The sequence below is a fragment of the Miniopterus natalensis genome, chromosome 2 (genome assembly GCF_054644295.1).
Source record: "Miniopterus natalensis isolate mMinNat1 chromosome 2, mMinNat1.hap1, whole genome shotgun sequence".
Taxonomy (NCBI): Eukaryota; Metazoa; Chordata; class Mammalia; order Chiroptera; family Miniopteridae; genus Miniopterus; species Miniopterus natalensis.
Window position 1 is genome coordinate 179,749,196 of NC_142082.1, and position 19,483 is coordinate 179,768,678.

The following is a 19,483-nucleotide window of genomic DNA, read 5'->3' on the forward strand; positions in this document are numbered from 1 at the left end:
GGATGGATGGATGGATGGATGGATGGATGGATGGATGGATGGATGTGGATGGATGGTAGGAAGGATGGAAAAAACGAAGGAAGAGTGGAAGGAAAGAAGGTCTTGTTATTAGGATGTAGAGGTATCTATTCATTCTTTCATTAATTCCACAGGGATTTATTGAGTTCCTGTTGGCAGCATGAGACTGGGCACTGTGGGAGTTACAAAGACATGTGGGACTTGAAGTCTCCCTAACTCAAGGAAGCTTCTCTTAGCATGGGGGTGGGACAAACGCAAGCAATTATAATAAAGGGAGCATGTCAGTGCAGTGACCACTGGCCTGACTTTTCAGGTATTAAGTGTAAGAACAAATTAGTGTAAAGCTATTTGATTCTAACCCTTTTAAGATTTTATCTAACAAGACAGACAAAATAATTTGTCAGACTATAGAGGCAACCTGTCTTTAGAAAATGTAGTTATGAAAAAGCTAAGAACCATATTATTTCACTCATATGTGAGGCATAAAACTGAAACTCATGGACACAAACAGCAGTGTGGTTGTTGCCAGAGGGAAGGGGGTGAAGGAGGTTTTCATATATGGTGATGGGAGAAGATATGACTTTGGGCAGTGGGCACGCAGAGCAATATACAGATCTTGTAACATAGAAACCCACACCTGAAACCTATATGTTCATATTAACCATTGGCACCCCAATAAATTTAATAAAGTGTTATAACAATAAAAATTTTACAAAAAGAAAATGTAGTTATAATGAGCATAAGAGACATGGAGTGCGCCCAGTTCAATAAAACACATGCAGGGGCCTCACTTGGCTAGAGCATTCAGGGAACTCGCTTGGCTAGAGCATTCGGGGAAGGCCCACATCCCTCCTCAACCTCTCTAAGCTCTAGGACCCATATTCATCTAGTCTACAAACATCGTTGTTCTGCTTCCCAAACCCCAGGAGGGACTCAGGCTGGCTCCCCTGGGGTTGGGGCCTCCCTTGGAGCCATCAACAGCCCTGGCCACAAGGGGGCAGGGTAAAGTAGAGAGATGGGCCCTGGGTGAGGTGGGGATGGTGATGGGGTGAGGGGATGTCAGGGAAAGAGATTACTGAGCCTGGGGACCACACCCAAAGTACCTCCTTCAGGAGGCCCTGCCCCCACCTAAGGTTGCTTATACTTCCCCATGAATGAGCCCCAGAGGACTCTGGTCTCCTATGAATAGTTACCAGGATGGGGGTAAATGCACTGGGGAACATCCTTTCATCACTGGAGGGCTAAATTTTTCATGAAAGCCTTGTTTTGTAAAAGTTAAACTTTGCCAATTACTATGGTGTAAATATTGCCACCATGGCCAATTTCAAGCTAACTTCCTGTATATCTGAACGGGGAGCTGGGAATAGATGCACGCAGTTGTCAGCTCTCACCTTCTGGTGCCAGTGGCTCCAGCACACCACTGGTTGTGGGTGTTGAGGTCCAGGAACACGAGCTCCCTGTAGACTCCTGTAAGAGTCCTACCCTATCATGAGACCAGTGAAAAGAGCTTGAGAAGGTGTGGCACCCTCCAGCCATCCTCTGAGAAATAGCAGCTGAGGTGTGAACGTGTGTCAGAAAGGCCTGGGTTTGAGTCCCAGGCCCACCTCTGACCCAGTGACCTGAAACTCCTTCAGGTGCTGCCCATTGAATAGACCCCAAATCCCAGGTTCTGCAAACCTGGCTCCTTCCTGCCTCCTGGCCCTTCTTTCAGTTCCTGAGAAACGCTGAGCAGGTTCCTACCTCCAGGCCTTTGCCTATGCTGATCTTTCCACCCAGTGCTCTTCCCCCCACTTACCGCCTGGGTCTCAGCTGAACCACTTCTTCCTTCCCTGACTGCCCCAACCCCAACCTTCCAAATTAGCTTCTCTCATGATGTCTTGAGAGCACTTAGCCTGATCTGAAGTCCTGGTGGGATGATCTGCATAGAGTGTTTTCCCACCAGGCTCTAGGCCACATGAAGGCAGGAACTGTGTGGGTGTTGTGTTCACTGCTTTGCCCCTGGCCTGGCACAGTGCGGAGCCTCTGACAGGTAGTTAATTCGTACGTGGTGAATGAATAAAAACAAGATATGAGAAGGAAATTATCCAGTCTCAGCACTTCACAGTCTCTTCCCTTCTCTGTAGCATAATGACTATGACACAGTCATACTAAAGTGTCTACCTTAAGATACTATTTAACACTTATAGAGAGCCTACTGTGTGCCAGTATTTTACATATACTTACTTCTTTAAGCCTCACAACAGTCCCCTTTTTCCAGGTGAGGACACTGAGGCACAGAGAGGTCATGTACCCAGTTAGATTGAACCCAGGCAGTGCCTCTTCAGCAGCCTCAGTTGCACTCAGGGAAGCTCAGCTGTGCCTGGGACAGCTGGCAGGGCTCTGGTGGTGGTGACGTTGGTGCTTCTATGTGCCCCGGAAGCTTGAAACGAAATGGGGAGGCTGTCAACTGATAAGCAGGTAGTCAGGTGATAGCCGGTCACCCTTCAAGCTTGGGAAGGCTTCCTAGAACCAAGATACCCACATCTGACAACGTGGGTTGTGATGAAAAATGAATCAACTGTGCTCTTCACTTCTCCCCCATGGCCTCTCTGACCTTGCTTGGAAGTTCAGCTCGACCCTGGGGGTTCAAGAGTAAACCTTGCTTCCCATAATCCTGTTCTCCTTCCCAGAGGTTGGGTTACGTGTGATCACGGGAGCAGTTCCGACCAATGAAAAGTGAGGAGAAGCCGCTGGATAAAAAAATTGGATTCTTCTTTCTTTCTTTAATATGTCTTTGTTGATTTCAGAGAGAGGAAGGGAGAGAAACATCAATGATGAGAGTCATTGATCGGCTGCCTCCTGCGTGCCCCCTACCCGCAACCGGGGCATGTGCCCTGACCGGGAATCAAACTGTGATCTCCCGGATCCTAGGTCGATGCTCAACAGCTGAGCCACGCCGGCTGGGTGTTGAATTCTTCTTTCACTGGCCTGCTCATGCCTGATGTGACACCTGCACCAGGACAGGGGCCTCATGGCTGCCATCCTGTGGCCCCATCCTGTGGCCCTGGAGGAAGCTGGCCTAAAAGCAAAGCTGTTCCAGTGAGCTTGCCGAGTGGAAATACAGGGCGAACTCTGGCCCTTAGTGATGCCGCCGAGCTGCTGCATTAACCAGCCCTGCAGCTGCCCTACCTTGGGACATACGGTCACTTTTCCTTTATTCTGCTTGGGACTGATATTGTTACTTGCACCCCAAAGCATCCTAACTAATACAGAGGGGATATGCAGCAAAAAGCAGAGGGAGGGAGTCTTTTCCAGGTTCTTAAGTTCCGAAATAAGAGAGAGCCTGCGTGCCCAGCCAAAAGCTTTGGGAGAGGGTGCGTTAAATACACAGTCCTCTCTCCCCCAACCCCCAAGATGGCCCCGGGGGAGATGGGACAGAGGGGAAGCAAGGAATGTGCCATTGATGGAGTTCCTGGCCAAAGTAGATCCTACAGATCCCATCCCCTCCACCCCAGCTGAGCCTGGGGTGGGGGAAGGTACAGAGAAGACCCCCTGCTGATTTGGGACATCTGAGATTCAGAGGGGTCATCATCTCTCCACAGGTAGAGCCCTGGGGAGGCAGCTGAGACCCCAAAGAAGAAATGGCCACATGGTGCATCCAAGCAGATGGGACCAGGCACCTCTGCAGAGAGGACCTGGATGCCCCAAGAGGAATGAGGGCCCAGGAGGCTGGTATGTGGGCGGAGCCAGGAGCGTGGAGCAGATGGGACACTGACACACTCAGCAGATGCCATGTGAGCATGCAGTGCCAGGGACTCGTCTCTACTGCCAGGGAGGGGCACTTCAATGCACCCCACCCCCAGAAATGTGGGAAAGGAAACCCCAGCTGGCCAAAAGCACATTTCTTTGACCTCAGCGAAAGGAAGTGCCTGATGGAAATTAAGTTTAGCCCTGGAAAAATAAAACAGGTTCTAGTTCATGTACGTCTGAGTTTGTGACGTCAGTTTACCTCCAGTGCTGAAAGGCAGTCAGCCAGATGAAGGTCCGCCCTCCGCACCTCCTCCTGCACCCTGCCGCTACCCCGCAGAGGGTCCCGTTTCCTCCACGTGCCTGGACCCCAATTACTACCTTCTCCAGCCCACACCACCACCTCCAGGCTTCAACTTCACACCCCCTCCTGACCTTGCCCTACAACCCCGATGCTTCCCGGCCACCCAGCCTCCCATCCGGCTGGGTTTGCAGGCCCGGGGCGCCCAGCCATACGGCTTTGGCCCTGCTCGCTCCCGACTCGTGTCATGGAAATCCCTTCTTCCTCTCTGGCTCCCAGGCTGCCTGCTGGCTCCAGCTCTCCCCGCCTTGGCCCCACCCATAAGGTCCTTGCCAGCTGTTTCTGGTCGCGTTGAGTTTCTGCCCACGTTTGCCTTCCTCCAGATGTCCACGTGGCAGGACGTGGCTACCGGGAGGAGCCTGCGGGGCTGGCGGGGAGAGGGAGCCCCGAGAGCGGTGCGCGGTTCCAGCCACGGATTCTTGCTCCCCACTGCTCCTCTGCTGCTGCCCAGCACAAGCCATTCAGCCAGCACACACGCTGGAGCGCCCACTACGTGCCACCACCAAGAGCGCACATTCGGTCCTCACTCGGAACCAAACCGAGACTCGCAGGGAGGAACCGACAGGCCCAGGTCGCCCGCCCGGGGAAATACTGTTTGTTCTGAGCCAGGAGCTGTTTTCAGGGCATGTAGAGCCGGGATCAGAAGCCTCTGGCCTGGCTCCGGAGCCCACACACCGAAATTTGAGCTTCTCTGAAAAATTTCAAGCCCCTGTCGCATGCACTTTATATTTTCCAGGACAGTCAGCAGTAACTTCACATTTTCTGTCCCGTTGTTAGTCCATAGGCCCTAATTGGGGTTCTGAAAATACCGTCATGAATACAGCCTCGAACATCCCCAAAGGCTTCAACGGGCAAAAGAGCACAAATTTTAAATCCGATTCTACAAGTAAGGGTAGCAATGGGGTCTGGAGAGGCGGGACGAGTTACCCAGCAGCCTTCAGCTCCAGAGTCAATCGGGTGGCTCACCTGGCAAAGCTGGCCCAGGAGTCCTCCTGCCCAGGCCTGCCCTCCCTCCGGCATCAGAGAAAGGCTTGTAGGAGCAGCACTGTCGGGGAGACGCTTTGCCTGGCTGGACCCCCGCCTGGCTACCTCTTCCCACCCCTCTGCTAGTAAGCCTCTTGCCTCCTCTCAAGTCCAGTGGGGACACAGCCCTCTCCCCAAAGATGACAGTCACAATTAACCCAGTTTCCAGGTATTGTTCCATGTCCCCCCTGAGACTACATCACAGGCCCCGTCTCCAGCCCGGCCCTCCATAATCCATGCTCCATCAGTGACCTGCCTCTCAAATCAGCTCTAACCGGTGCCTGCGCTGCTCAGAACCCTCCAGCCCCTCCCCAGCACCTGGGAGGTCAAGGCCAGACTTAGCCTGATAGTTAAGGACTTTCACAGTGTGGTCCCTACCTTTCCAGTCTCAAAGCCCATCCTATGCTCTCTCGCTCTCTCTCTTCCTCCCTCCCTCCCTCCTTTCCAAACATGTATCTAGCATACTGGTATTTCCCACTGTCCAGAATGTAGACTACATTGTCCCATCTCCATTCATTCATCCCATTGTTTTCCTTCCCCATAACACGTGCCTTTCAAACTCTTAGTCATCCTCCAAGGCCCAGCTTAAATGTCCCCTCCACTAAGAAGCTTTCCCTGATTACTCCCTTCAGAATTCTTTTCTCTCTTTCCCATATTCCCATGTGGCAGAGGAAGGAGGTTCTGTATGTATCTCCTTCCCGGGAAAGCCGAGGACTTCCAGACACACCCTACCCAAGCCCACGGAATGGTCTGCCCCTGGTTTCAACTCAGATACTGTCCTACCACCCTTTTCCCTCAATATTTTCTGCATTTGCCCCAGGCCACCCAACCAAGCAATGGCAAAGCGGTGGGGTGAGGTCCCTCGACTCCCATTTCATGGGCTGCTTCTCCTCTTTGCCCTCCCCTCCCTTCCCTTCCTTGTTGCCTAATATTTCAGAGAAAAAAATGTCATTTACGTAACTTAAAGGATGGCCCCGGGGTGAGGAGGTGGCTATGTGGGCATTTCGCCAGCTCACTGGAGTCAGCAGGACTAAGCATTGCAGCTCTCCCAGGGAACGTTGGCCTCACAGACCTGGCAGCAGGTTTGGGGGCCTCTAGTCTTCCAGGGCTCGCCCAGTCCCCATCAAGACCTTGCCTATTGGGACAGTCTCTATTACAAAGCTCTAGTGGCTCTGACCATCCATCGAGGCTGTGCCACTAAGTCAGGAACTGGGATCCCGTGGGGGAAACCGGCCCAGACAGCCCAGAGGCCACCTCTGAATGGGGGTTGGAAGAAATGTCTGCAGCGGGTCAGATGAGACAGCAGAGGGGCTGCCCATATGAGAGCCCTGAACTAATGCAGTCTGGAAATGTTGGGGCCTTTGGCCTCAGTTTGCACAGGACAAACTTCAATTCTCCTGCAGGTGCTTGGCAAGAAGTTTCTAAAATCTAAAGCTTTGTTGCCTCGGCAGTCAGCAATCCGCCATCCGCATGACGTCCATGAGCAAAGGCTCCTGTCTGGCACTGGGGCAACCTTTACTGCCAGGGCCCCCTGGGTAGCCTCTGACGGGCCTGTGCGAGAGCCCGTCTGCCCGACTAGGCCGGCCACTGGGCTTGGCGAGTCCTGGGGAGTTATGGTGGCTCATTCTTTATAGAACGCTCTTCCCCATGGTCCCAGACAGCCATCAAACACGGTGATAGCCACCCACGGTGGAGCAGGGTGCCCCTGTCTCAAGTCTGCAAGGGGAGCGGACAGGGATTAGTTTAAATGTACTATGTGAGTAGCCACCTTCTAGGTTAGAAGGTCAGCCCACTGTACAACGTGCTGTGTGTTTCCCTCCAGAGAATGTCCAACAGTTCTACAAATATTAAACATAAAACACGAGACAAAATCCCCAGGTGAGAGCCTGGGCTCGTTCAGCACTGACCAGAATGTACACTTTATAGGTGTTCTCCAAGGGAAGTGATGGGTTGTGCTCCTTACTGCAGCCTCTGTGCCTATTGGGGTACCCAGCACACAGTAGGTGCTCAACAGGTGTGGTTCAAAGGATGAACTTGGCACCCACCAGGCAACCTCTCTTCTAGTCCTGATGGCCACCCTCTGAGGTAGATTATCATGATCCCTGTCACAGACAAGGGAACAGGCTCAGAGGAGCGGGGACTTTCCAGAGGCCACAGCCAGAGTGTCGTACCACAGACTTTGAATTGGTTCTACTAACTCCAGAGTGCACCGGCTGCCTGAGTGACTGAGGGGGCTGATTTCTTTGTGGGTGGGGAGCCTGCAGAGTGGAGCTCTAGGCTGCCTCAGTCTCTCCGGAGCTCTGGATCTGGGCACCAGGGGATCTAGGACTGGCTGCCCTCCCAAGGATGCCGAGCAGAAAGAATCAGGCTGAACCGCCAAGAAGACACGCAACCTTTAATCACGCTGGACAAGCAGGGCAGGGGCAGACGGGCTGGGAGTGGCTGTGCAGCATCGGCCTTCGCACTTGGTCAGGCCCTGCCGCCAACACCAGCACTTAGCCGTGGCTCCCTTGGCTATAAGTGAGCACCAACCACCACCGGGCTCCCTCTTCCCGGAGTCTGCATAAGCACCAATGGCTGGAGGCCACCTCCGTTGAGGGAGAGGGTCAGGCCACCTGGGTTGGGGGAGTGGAAGGCTGAGGGCCACCAGGCTGCCCTACCTGGGAGTGGGAGAAGGGACAGAAAGCCTGATGTCCCTTGCTTGGCCTGGACCTCTCTTGGCATCATGGCTCAGAGGAGGGTCCTCCGACTGACCTGAATGTTACCAGCTTCAGTTCCCCAGACCTGCTGAGGGGTCCGAAGCCTGGAGCCTCTGCCTGGCATTTCCAAAGGCCGCACCAGGCCAGAGGAGACCCTGCTGGATCTTCAGCACCTTAAAGCTAGAAAGCGGGGACACTGGGCTGGTGAGATGGTCCAAGGAGGGTCAGAGAGCACCTGGGACAGATATCAATGTCTAACAATGGCTAGGAGCTTGGGAGAACTGAGGCCCAGGAGCCTTTGGCAGGATGGGCTGAGCAAGGTCTTGACGGAGCCCCAGGACAGCAGGGAGGGGGTGCTGTAAGGACAGGAGTCCTCGCAGGTGACCATACCAGCTACATGGGAAGCTATGGGTCTGGAATCCCTTCTCCAGAGGCTCCCTCACTCTTGCCCTGACCAAGGCCCCTCAGGGGGGGTGCTTTAATAACGGGCATTGAGGAGGAATGAGAGTAGGCAGAACCACCCCCCCACCTCAGGGACCCTGTCCTACCAGCCTTGGGGAGCCTTGGGTCATGAGGGGCCATGGTGTCTGAATGCCCGGAGCCCAGACTTATGTGACAAGAGCACCATGCGTTTCTCTGGGTCGGGTCTCAGAATCCTCTGTGTCTGATCCACCCCAGCTTTCCCAGGGCCTGGCACAGAGTGAGCATGGCGAGTGCTGGATGAACAACTAAATAAACGGCTGCACAGGTGGGAGTGCAGATGATAGAGAGAGAGTGAGGGAGGAGAGGGAGTCCCAGAGAAATGAGAATGTTTAAGGATGTTGTGATGATTCTAGAATGTTTAAAGGATTCTGGAATGTTCAAGAAGTACTAGAATGTTGTGAAAGTTCTAGAATATGGTTACTCCAGTGGGGCCCACAGACCAGTAGCGTAAGAATCACCCAGAAACTTATTAGAAATGCAGAGTCCTGGTCCCACTCCATGCCTACCTGATCAGAATCTGCATTTTAGCACAGTCTCCAGGTGACTCCTATGTGCATTCAGGTTTGAGAAGTACTGGTCCAAAAGGTTAGGAAAGGTCTAGAATATTTAGGTTAGACAGCTTCTCAAAGTATGTTCCAGAGAGGAGAGCAGCAGAAACAGACTGGGAGGGAAGGAAAGAAGAGGAGGGCTCCCCGGAGTGCCAGGCCCCACGGGCCCACTTTACAGAGGTGCACACTGAGGCCCTGCAGGGGATGGACCACCCCACAAGGGAGCTGCCCCGGTGCAGGCACTAATCGTCCTCAGGCTTGATGAGGTGGCCACTGAAGGTGATGTAGATGTCCACGTCGTCGCTGTAGATGGCGTTCTCCCGCTCCCGCTTGAAGAGCCGCGCCCAGACGCGGTCGCTGGGCGCCAGGGCCAGCATCACACTCTGGCTCTGCATGATGCTGCGGTCGCTGGGCTGCGCGTACAGGATGACGGCCGCCTCCTCGTTGTGCATGACGTGCACGTAGGTCTCCTTGAAGTTCCAGCTGTGCACGTTGAGGCTGAAGAAGTAGAGGCCACCCAGGGGGGCAACAAAGTGGCCAGCGGCCAGGTCAAAGTGCCCATCCGGGTTGACGAAGACCGTGTCAAAGAGCAGTGGCTGGAAGCCCTCGCTGCTGTGCAGCGCCGTTTTCCGGCCCACAGAGAAGGCTGAGAAGCGAGTCTGGCACGGGCTGCCAGGGCTGCCCACCTGCCCCTTGTCACCCTTGGCGCCCTGCGGGCCTCGCTCTCCTGGGGGACCCTCCCTGCCCAGCTTCCCAGGTGTGCCCAGCAGGCCTCGGTCCCCTTTGTCACCTGTGGGAACAAGGGAGAAGTCAGGGCAGAGAAGCCAGGCCTGAATGAAGCGGGTGCCTACACTTGTTTGCTCCTGCCCAGAGAAGAAAGGCAGAGAAGAAGCCAGCATTTGTTGAGTACCTACTGCACGCCAGGCATCGCCCACCTGACTATTTCCACTCACAGAGAGGTTAAGTGGCTCACCCAGGGTCACACAGCTCAGTAGCAGGAGATGCAGGACTCCAACTACAGTCTGTCTCCACACCTGCCTATCCCTGTCCCCTACCGGCAGGGAAGGTCCCTCTGAGGCTCTGGGAAGTCAGGCCCAGCCTCCCACCCCGACCCAGGGAAGGGAGATGCTGCACACATCCACACTCCAGTGGGGATGGGGAAGTGCAGGGTGCACTCTGCATGTCTGACCCAGAGAAGGAACCAAGGAAAATGCCTCTGCCCATCTGGAGGGAAACACCCCAGTTAGGAGCCAGGCAGCCCTTGGCTGGCATTATACTCCACTGTGTGACCTGGGCCATTTCATGACTGGGATGTTGGCTGTTTTGCCTGTATCTTGAAAAGCATCATGCCAACCTCACTGGGGTGTTCATGAGCCCTCAGCAAAATGCCGCATGGGAAAGCGCTCTGCAAACTGCAAATACAAAGCAGATGGTTCACCCAGAGCTGCTTGGCCCAGCTCCACTGCCCTGGGGTCTAGCAGCAACTAACCCAACCCTCAGGCAGACACACCCCTGCCCAGCCCTTGTTCCAGGCTGACCTTGAACACAAGAAGCAGGTGGCCACCTATGTCTTGAGAGACTGCTTGAATATTTCCCTGCTGCCTGTCACAGAGCCTGAAATGCACCATGAGCCACACCCCTTTCAGTGAACTGCATGGCCGGCCCTGTGTTTTCCTGGGGTCCCCTAGGACCATGGCAATACTGGAAAGAGTGGAGGAAGGGGCCAAAAGGAGGGTACAGGACCTTGGAGGAGAAGCCTGGAGAGAAGGGGGAGGAGGGGAGGGAGTCCACAGCTCTACAGAGGTCTGGCTCAAAGGCTTCATTGGAGAACTGCCTCATCATGTGCAGCACAGCACTTTACAGTTTGCACAGCAATGGCTTCACCCAGCCCCAAGGGAAGAGGTGAAGAGTGGTTACAGGAGGGGGTTACCTTCTCCTTTGTACTAACAGGGCAGCAAGCCCAGGGAGGGAGAGACCAGCCTGACCCACACAGCAAGGGAGCCGAAGACCTGGGGCTGGGACCTATGACTCCTGAGTCCATCCAGGTGCCTTCCATGATAGCACACTGCCCACTTGCCCCACAGGCAACTAAGCTGACCCAGGAGCAGTGACATGGGGTTTGGGGGGAGGATAGTGTGGGAAAAGTACCATCAGTATCCAGGCACCTCCTCGGCCTTACACAGAGGGCTCTGTGAGCCTTGGGGAAGCTGTGATTTATTAGGTGGCAGGGAAAGGGGGCGGGGGCAAGGAAGGTAAGTGTCCTCACCCAGAAAACCCAAAAGACAAGGAAGGTCTCAGACACCAGCCCACACCTGGCTGTGGGGTGGAGTGGCTCTGGGGAGACCCTAGGGATAGATCCCTACTCTACCCCTGACAGCTGTGTGACCCCAGGAGAGCTCCTCCCCTCTCAGAGGCTCAGTTTCCCCATCTGCAAAATACCAACCTTGGGGTTGTTGAGAGCAAAGATGGAGGTTAAGGATGCCGAGGGCCTGACCCCAGCCCAGCAGAGCACAGTCCCCAGCAGCAGAAGCAGCTTCCTTCAGGTCTGACTTAGAGGACAAGGAGACAGCGCTCACCTGAATGGCCCCAGTGGCCCTCCACAGGTCTCCCTGCTTCTACCCTTGTCCCCTGACATCTAGACTCCATGGGACATTAGAGGGATCCATTTGAAACCTAAGTTGGATCAGGTCTCTCCTCTGCTCAAACCCTCCCCTGCTCCCCATCTCACTCAGAGAAGAAACCCAAGTCTGATCTGGGCCCTGTTTCATCTCCAACTTCAGCTCCTTCCCTTGTCTGTGTTCCTTAAAAACCCCAGGCCCACTCTTACCCCAGGGCCTTTGAACCTGCTGTTCCCTCTGCCTGGAATGCTCTTCCCCAGATACACATGGTTTCTCCCTCACCTTTTCAGTAAGGACTCACCACCCTGTTTGATGGGCAATGTGCCCCTATACCTGCACTCCAGATGTCCCTTACCCGGCCCACCTTGTCATCTCCATGGCATTTACTACCATTGAACATTCTGTCCCACTAACTTGGGTAATACGTCTATTGCTATCTGCCTCCCCCACTAGAATGGAAGGAAGCTCAATGGCAGTAGGTGTTCCTGTCTGATTTGTTCATGCTCCGGCCCCAGAATTCAGAATAGTCCTGACACATAAAAGGTGCTCAATTAATGTGTGAAAGAAAGAATCTGAAACCATTTTCTGTCCTGGTTTCTCCTACTTCCTCCACCTCACCTCCCCAGGCCCAGTAAGAGACCCTCATGCCCTCCCTGTGCCCGACCAGGCCAGGCCAGCCTGAGCCATGCATGGGTACTCACCCTTCAGGATGGTAATGTTAATATAGGGCCTGACCTCAGGCAACACATATGGAAGGGCAGATGGAGAGGCAGAGGACACATCTGCAGCATCGGCAGGGGCCAGGGGGTCCTCAGAGTCACAGCACAATCGGCAGCGCCCAGGGGGATTGGAGGTCACAGCTTCCCCAGAGGTGTGCTGCTCCGTGGGGACCCCAAACACCAAGAGAAGGAGCAGAGGCACTGTCCAGAGAAGGTCCGTGGCAGCTGTCCCCATGGCGACCTGGAGCAGGGAAGGAGGAACAGACACTATATTTAACTTAACATCTCCACTGTGCCCATGCGCGGCACAAATGCTGCCACCCACAGCAAGTGCATTCCTGACATAACTCGGGGAGGGAGCATCAGTGCCCCCATTTAACAGACAAAAACACTGAGGTCTACACAACTTCAAGGTCACAGAGACTTGTGGCAGGGCTGGGGGCTGAGTCTCCCAGAAGGAACCCAGTCCCTGGAGGCTCTGCCACACAAGGTCCCCAAAGAAGGAAGCTCCTCTAAAGAGCCACAGCCAAGAGCAGAGGAGGCTCCTGGGGGACCTTTGCTGGGGTGGTTGAGGAAGATGCCCCAGCTGCCCCTGTGTCATAACCACTGAGACTGTAAGATGTTCTTCCCACACTCCTACCTCCCTCTGGCTTGCTTTCTGGCCACTGACAGGTCAGAGGGCCCTTGGGACAAACAAAGGATTCTGCAGGCTTGCTCTTTAGGAGAGGCTTGAACACAATGGTCCTGACAAAGGAGCTAGGAAAGTTCTTTTATTCTAGCAGGCAGGTAGCAACTTCCATCAGAGAAAACGCACGGGGTTCTGCATGGTGGTGGTGGTATTATATTGTTGAGCATCAGGGGTGGTGTGCTGAGTCACAGGCTGCAGGTCACTGCTGGCCTACACAGTGCCTTCATGCCAGGTGAACAAAAGAGAGTGCACCGCTGAGGTGGGAGCTGGGAAGGGCTGGTGTCAGCCTACCTCCCCTCATAATCTCTGTGCAGTCAACAACCCACACCCCGGTTCACAGATTCCCTGCAGGGAAGCCTCAGGCGAGAGTTAAATCATTGGAAAGTGGTTGTGTCAATCATATTAGACCTGCCAATCAGCTGCCAAGGTGGTAAATTGGAATTAAGGGGCAGGAGTAGGAAATCTGGAAAATTCAAAAGGATCAGAGAAGGCCAGGATTTGTGAGGATCCATTTTGGCCTTGGCAAGAAAGAAGGGTCCAGAGTTACTGGAGAGGGGCAGGAAGTAGCCTGGACACCAGCCGCTGGAGACAGGCCGGGGCTGGGTGGGCAGGAAGCCGGGCAGAGCCTTTGAGGTATCAGCAGTCTTTGGGGGCTGGTGCGGAGTTATCACAGGATCAGAAACTCGGCTTTTGAAACTAGACTGGTTTTTACACTTCTGGCGTTTCTTTGTTTATTTCCTTTTTGCTCTCCTTTAACATTTAGTACAATTCAAAAATATTTTTCTGTGGTTAATACATGTAGAGAAGGTAAAATTATTATTTTAAATGCCATCTTATCTCTGCTGAGCACTGTGGTAAGGTCTAGGTTTTAAAGGGGCAGAGACCTTCCTTTGAACACCTTCCCCTCCCTGGGGCAGGCCAGTAGCAGGAGAAGGGGGGGGTGCCAGGCAGTCTCTCGAGCCATCACCCCCTCCTGGAGGTGACCATTCCCAGCTCCTCTCTCCCTGCCCTGCTCTGGCGTCCTGGTTCTGCTCAGTAAGGGAGGTCAAATCCATACAGATCAACATCCTCTCTGTCCAAGATTACCACCTTCACCTTTCATTTGTAAATTATACATCTAAGGGGTTTTGAGAAAGGCTGAAAGTCCCCCTTTTTCCTGGCCAGAATGCGACCTCATGGGAAAAGGTGAGGCCTTAGAGTCAGACTTGAAATCCCAAACTAGTTAACAAGCTGTGTGACCTAGGGCTCGTGGCTAACCCTCTGGGTTTCCTGTTCCTTGACATTTACAAGATGACACCCTAAATGCAGGGAAGTTGGCTGACCTGTAAAAGACTCTTAATAAAAAGTGTGTTCCTTCTTTCCCAACATGACCTCCTCCCAGTGCCTGCCCAGGACAGTGCAAGGAAGAGCAGAACTTCCAGAGCACCGGCTGGGTTTGGGGACCTTTCTGTTGGCTCTAGCCAGAGGACAGTCAAAAGCTCTAAGACATAAACTGTGACCTGCCGGGCAGGAAGCAGGAAGCAAAGCAGCCTTTAACAAAAGTAATAATAATGACAGCCTGGATCACTGACTGGCCAGGGAGGAGGGTGCCAGGCAGGGAGTATGAGGGACCATGCCATTGGGGATGGCTAGGGGGTCCCTACTGCCTCCGCTTGGGAGCTGGGATCTCTCCAGGGTGGGGGAAGGGCCAGACCCTTAGAGTTGAGCTGGTGTGTGTCCCAGCCGGGGTGGGCACAAGCCAGGAGCAGCAGAGAGCAGCCCTTCACCAGGGGCTAAGGTCTCAGTCACAGGAGGGAATGGGGAAGGGAGAGCCTGGAGGGGCTGGCCAGCGGCAGAGGGATAGTACTGGGCCTGAGGTATGTCCAGGAAGAGAGGAGGGAGGAGAGGAATTCCAGCCTCTGACCCCAGCCTCCTCGGTGGGCGGCCCTGCCATGGGAAATGCAGGACCTCCATCACTCACCCTGTGTCCTGCAGCCTCGCCCAGCGGCTCATAGACCCGGAGCCTCGGGTCAGCTTCTGGCTCCTTGGCCCATGTCTGCAGTAATAACTTGTTGCTGGCCCAGACCCCCAGGCTTAGCCGAGGAGGGAGGGAGTAAGGGATGGAGGCAGGGCGAGAGGGAGGGAGGGCGGAGGGAGAGGGCTGAGCTGGCTTCCCACTTCCCCTCCTCCCTGCTCCCTCCCCTCCAGCTGCTGGGTTCTACGGAGATAATGGGAGCTCTGGATTGCCTCTGCTTAACTCTTTGGTGGTTCGGTGGGGTCTTGTTGGATTCACAGACCCAATAAAGTTAGAGCTAGAGGGATCTGAGGCCCCTGATATGCTGGCAGGGAGATTGAGGTGGGGAGAGAGGGGGGCAGAAGCCCCTTAAGTTGCTCAGGAAGGGTAAGCAGCTCTGGAATCCTGCTGCCAGGGGCCCTCCAGCTTAAGCCAAAGAGTGGAGAGGGCACAGGCAGCTCCACAGCCTCAGGTTCAAATCCTGGTACCACAGCCCACTCATAGGTGTCTGTAGAACTCCAGTCCCCAGCCCCAGCCCTGCCAGTCACAGGGGAGGCTTGGTCAAGGTCTGCTGCTGGGGCATCAGGGTGGCAGCCAGGTCAAAATCCCACCCCAGTGGATGCTGAAGTCCTCCTCCTCTGCCTAGAATTCTGCCATGGTTGATTCATCCTCCTGGTCTTCTAGAGCCAAGGCCCCTGTGGAAACAACCCTCCAGAAGGCCACAGGAGGGCAGCCTATATACTATGCCCCTGGGCCTGGGCAGGGTCCTGCCTCATTTTCCTTCTGGTTAGGCTGCGGAAGGTTTAAAAAGGCTGCAGCCCCAATTCTCTGCAGCCAGAGAACCCTGTGCCTGCAGCACCCTCTCATTCTACATTTGTTGAGTACTTACTGCCTGGGCCAGGCCTCTTCTTTGTAGGGGCTTCCAGTACCCAGAGGGTCTTCACATCCATGATTTCGATGAATCCTACCCAGCCTTGGGAGAGGGAGCTGGCATAGCTGGCCCTGGGTCACACAGCTAGTGAAGAGGAGCCACAGCTCTACAGAGCGGACGTGCTCTCCATCTCACTGGAGCTCCCACGCTGGCACAATGGGCATGGTTGTGGGCAGAGGCTGCAGTTCAGGGTCTGTCAGGAGAGAGGAGGTACATGATCACCCTCAGGAGGCGCAGGAGTGCAGAGATCTTAGGGGGATTTACTGAAGTCTGGAGTTTGGGGCCTTGAAGCCACCCAGCCCTCTCTCACAGGTGAGCCAGGTGTGAAGAATGGAACAGCTGCTGGGCTATGTGTCCTTGACCCGCTCTCATCTCTGGGCCTGTTTTTTTATTTGGGGGATAACCAAACAGCCAACTCTCCAGGCCTGGAGGGACTCCTAGATATGATCTAATCCAATTCCTTAATCTGTCCCACAGGGCCACTGTGACCCAGGGAGGACAAGTCTTTGGCTCAAGGTCACACAGCAGATGGGAGTCCAAGCTGGGATGAGAGCAAGACTCTCCCAAAGGCTAGCTCGGTGCTCTTCTTCCTCCCAAACCCACTTGGAGCCCCCAAGCCTATTTAGGGGCCCAAGGGGGCTCAAAGGAAAGCAGATGGAAGGACTATGGCTTCTGGGAAAACTGTCAGGTCCACACTGGCTGTGCCCTCTGTGTGGCCCTGCCCTAGGCAGCACTCCCAGGGCACAGAGCCAGGGCTGCAGAGGGAAGGAGCCAAGGGGAGTCACCCTCCCGCCCTCCCCATTCTGCTGCCACCAGGAAAAGAGCTGAGTCAGCAGCACTGGAAGGGGAGACAGCTGGGTTTTGGCTTAGGAAGCCTAGCATCTGAGAAAAGGGGGAAGGGAAGGGAAAATGGATGGGAGCAGCAGGATGGGAACACAGGAATAGTTTTGTCAGGGCATCTTATGTGGCCAGCACTGTGCTCTGTGCCCACTAAACTGCCCCTGCGCAGGGAAAGCTGCTCATCCCACTTCATGGGTGAGGAGGCTGAGCCCTGGAAAGGCACTTGACTCGCCAGGTTCTAGGGCCAGCTCCTTGGGCCCCCAGCCACATCGATGACCCAGAAAAGGACCCTTTGTCCCCCTGGGTGCAGGGCAATTGTCTGGGGGCAGGGCAGACAAGAGAGCAGGACTCAGAAATATTATACTCTAATATTTTTCCTCCCACTTGAACCATGCCTAAAATCCCTCGGTCTCCCGGTCATTCCAAGGATCTCCCCAGTAGGCCAGGTAGACAACGCCAGCGCTTGGGCAGACAAAACGGGCTGATGTCTCAGCTCCACCTCCTTCTCGGGGTGTGACCGTGGGCATGTCCTCCTACGTAGCTCTGAGCCTTGGTGTCTCTGGGCATGAGGGACATGAGGAAGGCAAGGCCCCCCGAGCGGCCTGTGGGACGCCCATGGGGGTGCTCTATCCTGGCCATCCATCAGTGCTTCTCGGTTCAACTCTGAATGTGGGGAGGGGCTGAGCCCACTCTCCTCCTGCACACATATGAGAAAAATGAGGCGGAGGCTCACTGACTCTGACCCAGCTCCTAGCCATATCCACCCCCCAGCCCAGGGTTGGGAGAAAGTTTAAAAATAGTGACATTTAATCCGCGCTTACAACGCCGTGGGAACCCTGCGTGTATTGAAAAAATGAAATGTGTGCCTGTCAGAAAAGCGAGAGATCCAGATGATTCCTGGAGTCAGCTGTGGGAGTTGTGCGACTGGCCAGCCACTGACTCAATTGTTCAAGGACAGTAACCAATGAAGAAGCGAAACAAAGGAAACCGTGAGCGCCACCGGCTGGGGAGAGGATGGCAGCGCCTGGTGGCCGGTGACGCTCACGACCTGGCACCCACCCATCCCACCCACGCCACCCCCTTCTTAGGGAGCTGAGGGGGAGGGGAGGCGAGGGGAGGGGAGGAAGGGGGAGGAAGGGGAGGCAGAGCCACTGGGACGAGCCAGGGGTTGGCTGGGGCGCCCATTCCCTCACTTGTTCCTCCAAACCCCACTCGCCGCAAAGTGGGCACAGGGTCCCGTGGGAACCTCCCTCTCCCATCAGCGGGCTCGCTGGACTCCCTAGTTCTACTGAGGCCCCTCCTTTGATTAGCTGGGTGCCTGCACTCTCTGGACTCAGTTTCTCCATCCTGGGCTCTCTGCAACCCATGCCTGACCCAAAGGGTGTTAATCCGAGTTGGGCGCGTTATCCCACTTTATAGAAGGGAAAACTGAATCCTCAAGAGGCCCAAGAAGGAAGGAGCCAGCGCCGCCCCAGGCCCTCCGGACTCTGCGGTCACAGAGGCGGAAACTGGCCCCCTCCCCGCGGCCGACTAGAGGCCGCTCCCTCGGCGGGATGAGGGGAGTGAGTCCTCCACCCCCGACCCGGGGGCGCCTCCATCGTGACCCACCCCGTCCCCAAACACTGGGAAAAGGCTACAGCTGGTCGCGGCCACGCTGGTCACCGTTTAGGGCTCGGCTAAACCCGACCCTGGCTGCCGGGACTCCGCCAGAGTGACGCCGGGATGCGACTCTGCTCCCGCCTCCGGGCCTCAATCCCGGAGGAACAGCTGCGGCGCCGAGAGGAGCCGAGCAGAACCGAACAAGGCCGAGCTTGGCCGAGCAGAGCCCAGTGTCGCCGAGTATTGCCGAGGAGAGCCGAACAGAGCCGAGCCCAGTGTCCGGCCGAATATTGCCGAGCCTGAACGAGTGGATCCGATTGGGGACGAATAGAGCCGAGTCCCGCCGAGCGGAGCCGCGTCGGGCTCCACGAGGAGAGATGGAAGTCCCCGGCGCCCCCTGCGGGCCACAGAGCACAGCGCTGGCCTCGGCGGGGCCGGTCGGCCGCCTCCGGATCCTGCTACCGTCCTATGGAGCCCACTTTGTGGATGAGGAAACTGAGGCTCCAAGAGGTTCCCAGGCTAACCCAAAGGCACGCAGAGCCGAGAAGTGGTGGCGCTGGGGTTGGAACCTGACAATGGCTGTGAGCTCACTTGCCACCGTAACGGGCATTGTGTTTGCTTTGCCCGCCTCCGTAGTTGCTGCCCTTGGTTATGTCCAGAGAGGAGAGACCCGCCCTGCAGGAAGAGCTGAGACACCCCTGCTATTACAGACGGAGGAACCAAACAGCCTCTGGACATGTTGACCAGCAGCTCCCATGTGCAAATATTGACATATTTCCTGGTCACTGAAGCAGATAGCGGGGCAGAGAGGCCACGTCCCAGTGCAGGCCTCATTTCCCCCCTTTAACCAGATGGCCGTAGAGGACATGGGCTCCTGCCTGCCTGCAGGCTGTGTCCCCCAATGCCTGAGCCAAGACCTGAGGGGTCTGGGACCCTGGAGAATGCCAAGTGTGGCCTGGGCACTTTCTCTGAGCCTCCAAAAAAGTGAAGGTTAGTCTTGCCCTCCACGCTCACACACACACACACACACACACACACACACACACACACACTCACACTCACACTGTGTGCCGGTCCTTCACCCCTCTGTGCACAAGGCCTGGCCTGCCAAGGCTGCAGGGCTTCCTGGAGAGTGGCCGGGCCTGCAGGAGGCGACTGAGGTCCCACGGGGTTGGCATGGGCAGGGCCCTCTGCCTAGAACACTCATGCTCAACCCTCTGCTCCCAGTGCCTCCCGT

The 19,483-nt window shown here is 55.4% G+C and overlaps 1 protein-coding gene across 2 annotated transcripts; it reads right to left on the reverse strand.

Moving 5' to 3' along the window:
* Positions 1 to 7,508: 7,508 nt before the first annotated feature.
* C1QTNF6 (C1q and TNF related 6) lies at positions 7,509 to 18,367 on the reverse strand. Of its 2 annotated transcripts, XM_016223334.2 has the most exons (4): positions 18,285 to 18,367; positions 15,766 to 16,000; positions 12,178 to 12,436; positions 7,509 to 9,648 (listed from the first exon to the last, which is right to left on the reverse strand). In XM_016223334.2, the coding sequence occupies exons 3-4, from the start codon at positions 12,428 to 12,430 to the stop codon at positions 9,101 to 9,103; spliced, it is 801 nt and encodes a 266-aa protein (XP_016078820.2). In that variant the 5' UTR covers positions 12,431 to 12,436; positions 15,766 to 16,000; positions 18,285 to 18,367; the 3' UTR covers positions 7,509 to 9,100. The 2 variants fall into 2 exon arrangements, with proteins under 2 accessions (XP_016078820.2, XP_016078812.2); XM_016223326.2 differs by lacking the exons at positions 15,766 to 16,000; positions 18,285 to 18,367 and adding an exon at positions 14,844 to 14,930.
* Positions 18,368 to 19,483: the final 1,116 nt, after the last annotated feature.